General features: G+C 41.1%; 2 protein-coding genes across 2 annotated transcripts in view; one reads left to right on the plus strand and one right to left on the minus strand.

Annotated features, from left to right (window-relative positions):
• FRY (FRY microtubule binding protein) overlaps window positions 1–2,751 on the plus strand; it is a 480,115-nt gene extending 477,364 nt beyond the window's left edge. The window contains exons 61-62 of the mRNA XM_019523795.1: window positions 1,143–1,336; window positions 1,959–2,751. Of these exons, the coding sequence (XP_019379340.1) occupies window positions 1,143–1,336; window positions 1,959–2,217 (453 nt within the window). The 3' untranslated portion in view covers window positions 2,218–2,751. The remainder of the gene's footprint in view (window positions 1–1,142; window positions 1,337–1,958) is intronic.
• Window positions 2,752–6,092: 3,341 nt separating this feature from the next.
• Window positions 6,093–7,606, minus strand: part of ZAR1L (zygote arrest 1-like) — a 3,875-nt gene continuing 2,361 nt past the window's right edge. The window contains exons 2-5 of the mRNA XM_019523796.1: window positions 7,502–7,600; window positions 7,313–7,405; window positions 7,114–7,188; window positions 6,093–6,371 (exon numbers count right to left, since the gene is read on the minus strand). Of these exons, the coding sequence (XP_019379341.1) occupies window positions 6,228–6,371; window positions 7,114–7,188; window positions 7,313–7,405; window positions 7,502–7,600 (411 nt within the window). The 3' untranslated portion in view covers window positions 6,093–6,227. The remainder of the gene's footprint in view (window positions 6,372–7,113; window positions 7,189–7,312; window positions 7,406–7,501; window positions 7,601–7,606) is intronic.

Consider the following 7,606-nt stretch of genomic DNA (forward strand, 5'->3'; position numbering starts at 1 on the left):
CCTGTTACCAGGCAGATCCCAGCTCCCCAGGTAGAAACCCCTTGCCCAGGTAAGTGATGCAAGTCACGTAAGCAGAGGGAGCAAGTTTCCCCCTCCCTCAGGAATGCAGCCAGCTCCAGTTCCCTAAAGAGACAGGCTGAGGGTGTGGTCCCCTGTGTGCTGGGCCCACCCTAATTGAATGGTCACAGCACAGAGATTTAAATCACAGTGTCACAGGGCAGAGATTTCTGGGGAGAAACCAAGGTGGCTTTCTGCCACACCCTGAGCCAGGTGTGTGGCCCCTTGCTCTCTTCCCTGGCATGCTGGGGAAGCACTGCCTTCCTGGGAGCCTGCCAGCTGAGTCTGCGCCACTCCCCTGCACGTTTCCCCAGCAGCCTAGCAGCCTGGCTTCCCCAGGTCCTTCCAAGCGAGTTCTGTCCCCCAGAGCGCCCTCTGCCAGGTGAAGTCCAACTCTCTTGCCAGCTTCCCTCAGCCTGCTGGGTGGTGTGGTGCGGTGCTCTGGTGCTCCCAGACCTGGCCGAGATAAATTTTTCTTTCTTTTGGGGCTTGCAGCCAGTGGACCAGGATGACACCACTTGTCTGAGCCCCCTAAGTGCATTTTCCCCAGTCTGGCCTCTCCTGCGGGGGTCTAGCAGGGCCACTCCTCAGCCCCGGCTACACCTGGATACATGTTGTAGGCAGTGTTGAATTGCTTTTTGCTGTATACATTTTTCAGTCCAGTAAGTGTTGCATAACTCCTATGCTCCAATTGACCATTTCAGAATGTTGACAAATTCTGAAGGAAAATGACTGTAAGTTGTATGAATTCTGTGTCTAATACCAGAGTTGTTTATAAAAATAAATGTTCTTTTCCTAACCTTTCACACTATGACATAAAAGTTGAGAGGGGGAATGAATGGATGTACTCCAAGAAGAGGCAGAGGATTAGAGAAAAGATAATGGTAACTTATTTAGTCACACGTGCAGCATTAATATAATACACTGGATACCCAAGGAGATGATTTTTACCATTGGGACTGAAAAATGTTCTTGCATTAAAAGATGTTCTTGCATTAAGATCAGATTTGAAATGTATTGTTTTTGTGTTGATGCCAAAGGCAAATGAAAATACAGATTAAAAAATTTCTCAATTCTTTTAACAGCTGCTAAATATGTCAAGGGAACTGAGCGAGTTAAAGAAAAATCTTAAGGAAGCCACTGCTGCCATTGCAGCTGAGCCTCTAAATATGGAGTCTGAGCCCACATTTAATTCTACAGAAGCAGCCATTCAATCCATGCTGGAGTGTTTAAAAAACAATGAGCTTATTAAGGCTGTACGACAAATAAGGGAATGCAGGCAAGTTTTACTACTGGATTGATATTGAACTATCGTACTGTTAGAAATGCATATATTTGTTAGCTTCCCTAAATAAATGTTCTTCCTTGAAATACTGTAAGTGATAGATTGAGTCACCACCTTAAGATTCACGTTATTTTTTAAGACATTTCATGACAAGCACGTTATTAACCTTTCTGCAGTTATGCTGAAAATAAAGATACCAAATAAGAACATCAAATGAAGGACTTGTATATTTACAATATCAGAGACATTTTGATCCTAGAGCAAATAAAACTGATTATCCTTGTTTAGAGACCAAAAGTACTGCAGTGACACATTTCTGAAAATATACTTGTCAGCCAGTGCCTCAGCAGGCATAAGTAATTGACTTGTATCAGTTTTGTTTCTGTTCCATTATATGTTTTCTTAATCTGGCTTTATAGAACTGGAACTGCAGTTTTTATGTGAATCCAGCACCTAATATTCTAGGCCTAACAAAGAAGCGTACATTGTAAAATGCATTGCTTCCAGCATGACTAGATATGTAAAAAATGTGGTATGTGGATATGTTCGTATAAAAACAACTCAGTGTGTATCCCATTACACAACATACATGTACTTTCCATTTGTTTTACTGCAGGAGTTTGTGGCCCAATGATATCTTTGGAAGCAGTTCTGATGACGAGGTCCAGACGCTACTGAACATTTATTTCCGGCATCAAACCCTGGGCCAGACAGGCACCTACGCACTGGTGGGCTCAAATCAGAGCCTGACCGAGATCTGTACCAAACTAATGGAGCTGAATATTGAGATTCGTGACATGATTCGCAGAGCTCAGAGTTATCGGGTCATCAATACTTTTCTTCCAGACTCCAGTGTGTCCGGCACAAGTCTCTGACAGGAGCCTTGTGTCCCCTTTCTCTTTCAAACTGGAAGTGCTGCCCTGCTGGAGTGAGGTGGTTCAATGTCTTCTCAGCTTTAGAAAGGTTTGGTCAAGCTGTACTCACTCTTGTTACATATAAGACTTCTAAAAAGAAGTGGGCAGACCTTCAAATGTGTAGCAATACTGTCAGGACAAAGGTAACATAGAACATCCAAGACAAAATCCTTTGTTCTGTGTTGCACAGAAATTGGTTAACATTTCACTAGACAACTGCAACTCACTACTGAAGAAGTGACTTCCATTGCATACCAAAGCCTACTACACTGAACGATACTTCCTTTATAGCAAATTAATTTTAGGTTGGCAAAAGTGCAATGTTTCCGCCACTAGAGAATATTTTTTTTGTTTGTTTAAAAAGAAATCCTTGTACATTTTTTCTTTCTTTTCTTTTCCTTGTTTGGCTGAGTGAAAGATGGGCAGAATGAAGCTGGCCACAGAACATTGAAAATGTGTTGGTCAAAAGCTGAGAGCCTTTGTAGATGAAACAAATTGTAAATGGACTACAATGTAATGTACACTGTAATTTGAATATGATTACTGTATCTTAAAACAATGAGCTGCTATGAAATACATTTCCTAATGTTGCTAGGCTACTGTCTCTGAAGGTACTGGATCATATTGCAGAGGTCTGTTCTTAGGCCCCAAGTATCACGAATGGTCTCGGTAGAGGTTTTTTGTTTTTTTTTGGTTGTTTTTTTTTTGGGTTTTTTTTTTTTAAGACCTCAGCTGCTTTTTACTAGAAGGTTGCTTTTATGAATATATTTATACTATTAAAGGATGGTTGATCTAATTTAACTTGCCATTTTGTAGGAGAAAGTCACATCAAAGTCAAATCTTTTGAAGTATTACGCATGCATATTTTTATTTAATATAAATTTGAAGTATAAAAAGTAAAAATATTAAACGTGAAATGCAGTTCTTATTTTATTTGTAATATATCTATCTATCTATCACTATAGTGATAGATAGATAGATAGATAGATAGATAGATATACATTCATAAAGTCATTCTTGTATTTTTTTCCCCTTACATGTAACTACTGTCTGGTGTTAAATGTGTGCATGTAAACCTGTTGCACATCTGAAACGCTTTTATTCAGACAATCTGTAACTTATTCACACTGTAAATACACCTCCAGTTTTTTGTGAAGTAACTTTGGTTGATATTTTGATTAGTACATTCATTTAACTAAAAATATAAAACTCATATATTGCAACCATGTACGTGCTAAGTATGAAGCTTTTGTCCTTGACTGAGTCTAGCATTGCTTCAAGATCAACAACGCAGGTCACTAAATGTTACAATTATTTTCTCCTGAAATGGCTAAAATGATTACCCTGAAAGAAACTGGTGGAACAGACTGTGAAAACATCTTCATGCCATTTCTCAGTAATAATGCATCCAGGGAAGAGCAAGTAAGCTAACTGTACATTATAAAAAAAAATAAAATAGTTTCTAAGATTTCTGTTTAAACTGCTCTGAAAAATGACTGTGAATGATTGTATAAGGTTTCATCCTTGTGTCTCAACGACATGCATTACAAGCTCACTTGGCTTACAAGCAAAAAGCTAGCAAAATCAAGCAGGTTCTTCCTCTCTCCCACCCTGCTTCCCCAGCCACAACTACCCCTTCAGCTTGTACCGTTGAAACTAGCCTTGCCACTAAATAGCCAATTGTGTTGGTACGAAAAAGGCACAGCATTCATTTGACATGTATGTTATTGCAGGTCTATGAGTTCTCAAACTTATTCCAGCTGTATGACCAGACAGAACACAGATGAGTGATCAGCTGTTACGCAAGATCTGCCACTACTTAACATTTCCTTTAACTCTGCAGTTAGGTTAAGTGTCAGAAAACAAGAAATCAAACCTCAATTGAGTTACTTCCCAGTACCATTTAGAGTAATTTTCATTGGAAAAAACGTTTAGTAATTACTTTACTGAAATCAGTTTTAGCCTGCTCCTTTTTACAACCCTGAAATGCTGTGATGAAACAAATGGGATCCAAATGTCATGTATTTGAATGTAGAATTAAATGAGCATTTAAAATGTTTGTTTACTAGTACCTAGTTCTCTTAAAATTAATGTGTATATAATAAAGAGATAGTGAACTACTAAAGGTAACCGTAAAAATTCCAAAGATATATCATCTTAATAGTAAATGGGTAAACAAGGAATAAGTTATTAGTTACTTTTAAGTATGTAATTTTTCCCCTTCAGATCCTCACACTTGATAGACTGAATCAGTCCCACAAGAGTAGCCACTCCCAATACCATTTCAAATTAAACCTAAACATATATGTTCCTTTCTAAAACTTTGACTAATAGGTTGCATTGAAATAGGTACAGTCATGAAAAAGGTATATTATTTCATAACATTAACTTAAGTCAATTAGTGGCTAATGGTCACAATACTTGAAGAAATGTAGGTTTCACCAATTACATCTACATGAAATGTTTCAGAGAGTAATGAATCTCTTTTCCCCATCTAGGCTTTTGGTGGGAGTGGAAGAGTCCAAGGGTCTCTTAACTCCTTTACTGCAGAGTTATTTACTACAGTTCTTGACTACATAGACAGACCTTATGCTATTTACAAATGAAAGGGTCTCTCTTATTAGATTTCCTTTGCCCACTATTTTAGGCAAGTTGCCAGTAGATCTGTACTACTGTCTATTAATCTGACCCCCTGCCTTATTGAAAAGTTACAATCTATTTTTTTCCTTAGTGAAGCTTCTTGATTTCCACTAACTTAAAATCCTGATTTTCCTAGCAGGGCCAAGGAAAGAGGAGTTTCAGGTGCTAAAACAATGGAATTTTTGCTACCAGAGCTACAACTGGGTGTTAGGGCCACTAAAGACAAGCCCAAATATCACCATCCCATAAGTTCAGAATTCCATTCCACCAATTTAAGGTTTCATTTTCATATTAGATTTTATTAGCACCTTAGTAAACATTTCAGAATTAGTTGAGATTAAAAGAACATTATCTGTCAGTGATTTGTACTGAGCTTGTTTAAGCCTTCTACCATAGTCAAGGTTTGTTTTAAAAGTCTCATCTTACCCTTACCATATGTAGACTGAGCAGTAGTCCTTACACTCTCCTAAGAATACTCCATTTTCCTTACAAAGACTATCCCCAGGAGTCTAAGCAACTACTGACCACACGTGAATTTATAACTAGCCTATAGAATCTATATTAAGTTGTCGTGACGTATACTGAAGTGAGTGACTGCTACCATTTCACTGAATACAGCTTTGACTCTGGAGATGCATTTGCCCCTCCTCTCCCCCCCCCTTTTAGAGAAAATAATCTTAGACCAAAAGCCTTGTTTCTGGTTTTGTCAAAACGCCTGCCTTTCAATATACTCCACTGTGATCAGTATATTTTAATTACGTGACTAAGTCAACACCTTCCCCATTTCAGAAAGGCAAAGCAAAAAGTTAAGATGATTCCCACAGCCAGCCTAAGAGGTACAGACCATTAGTATAATAGCCCCAAAGCCCTTTCTTTTCAGCAGTAGAAGCTAGGGGTAGAGATTAAGATGGTTCTCATCCAGAACCCTAGCTTCTGAGCCATCTCTTCTAGCTCCCTTTTCATTATACATGTGCTACAGCACAGCCTCACTGCTCCCACATAGTCTTTTGTTCAAAGGTATCCAAAAGAGGAATTTCCACCCCAGCAGGAATAATCATGATGATCTCCATTCTAAAGAAGTTTTCCCCTAACCACACCATGACAAGTTAAGAGGCAGAGAACACCAGGTGCAAAGTTTTATTGAAATTGACTTACAATTAATACTCTAGTTATAAATTAGTGTTATAAATCGTACCAAAAAAATAATAATCTTTAATCCAATATTCAATGCCTGGTCAAAAGCCTAAAGTCAAAGCCATAGTACAAAAACTGACAAAAGTGCAGAGTGCAAAATACAAAAAGGCTCAAGGTAAGAGAGTCAGGCCATGGGATCAGACAATGTATTTAAAGCTGTAAGTATTGTCACAGGATAATCTCTTGCCTTTGCAGCGGCCACATAGTTCTTGGCGGTGGGGTCTCTTGAGGTCAATGTGTCTTTTCTTCTGTGGGCAGGAGCAGTGAGTCTTTGAACAGGTCTTGGTTAGAGGGAAGAGGACAACATTTTGTTAGAGAGCAAAAAGGGAAGGGCTGCTGAACTTCTTACTTTGGTTTCAGCAAAATGAGGCGGTAGAGAGGTAACCACTTCTACACTATCCTGGCATTCTTGCCCTCATAGGTCAAAGGCAGCAAGTGCTCAAAAACCTGGATTAAAACACACATTTATGTTTAGTGCTTAAAAGCAGTATGTTGCCAGGAGTCTCCTGCAGAGTTTGTGCTCCAGAGCCTAGCAATCTTCTAGACACATTAAGGCCCCAAATCCTACAGACATTTACTTAAGCAACTATGTCCAGAGGAGTTTTATAGAAGCGCTGCAAACAGCCTTGGCAAAGTGCAAGTATAAGGACCTCTGATGCTGGTATCCAAGTAGCATTTCTCCCCTTTGTCATTCAAGCAGACTTTAAAAACAACCAAATACCATACACCAGCATACACAAGACCATGTCGGTAAGGAATAAGAAAGCACCAGCTGGGAACTCTGTTTTTACAGGCAGTTTTTCTTCTGCAAGGGAGGCCTGGGCAATATTTCCACTGCTGCTGCAGGGCAGCCTCTAGAAATGAGCCACAAGAGGGAGGAAGAAGGTTGGTTAGTCAGTGCTGACCTGAGTTAATACAGCATCTAGGCCAAGAAAACATTTAAGGCTTACACCCAAGTGGCAGCAGACTAAGGGCTCCTGAAGGGGCCAGGGATGCTAGAGGAAGTTTCATGAGCACACTCACCTGGCACTGGATGGCTTCCACTTTGTAAGGATTGAAGCCCTTCTGGCATTTCCGACAGAGCTGCTTGAAGTAAACCTAAGGAGGTGGGAAGTGAGCCCATTACCACAGGGACCTCCGACACAAAGCACAGGTTGTCAAGACTGCTGTCTGAGCTGGCGGGAGCTAGAGGAGTCGAGGAGGGGAGGCGGGGGTTTGGTACCTTGTTACTCCCAGAAATGCACCAGACGTAGGCGCTCTCCCAGCGGGTTTTGCAGTCCTTGCAGTGGAAATAGCCGTATTTCTGCTCCAGGAACTGCACGCGAGACACGGCGACGCTCAGCGCGGGCAACCACCCGCCGGCCGGGCCTGGGCTCCGGCGCCCCGCTCCTCCCTCCCGCCCGCCGCGCACCTGGAAGGCGGATCGCTTGGCGGCCCCGTCCGCGGGTGGCGCCTCTCCCAGCGCGGGCGGCTTCTCCGCCTCCGCCGCCTCCTGCTGCTGCTCTAGCGCCTCCGC

The sequence above is a fragment of the Gavialis gangeticus genome, unplaced genomic scaffold, assembly GCF_001723915.1.
Source record: "Gavialis gangeticus isolate Ggan-Ray unplaced genomic scaffold, GavGan_comp1, whole genome shotgun sequence".
Lineage (NCBI taxonomy): Eukaryota > Metazoa > Chordata > Crocodylia > Gavialidae > Gavialis > Gavialis gangeticus.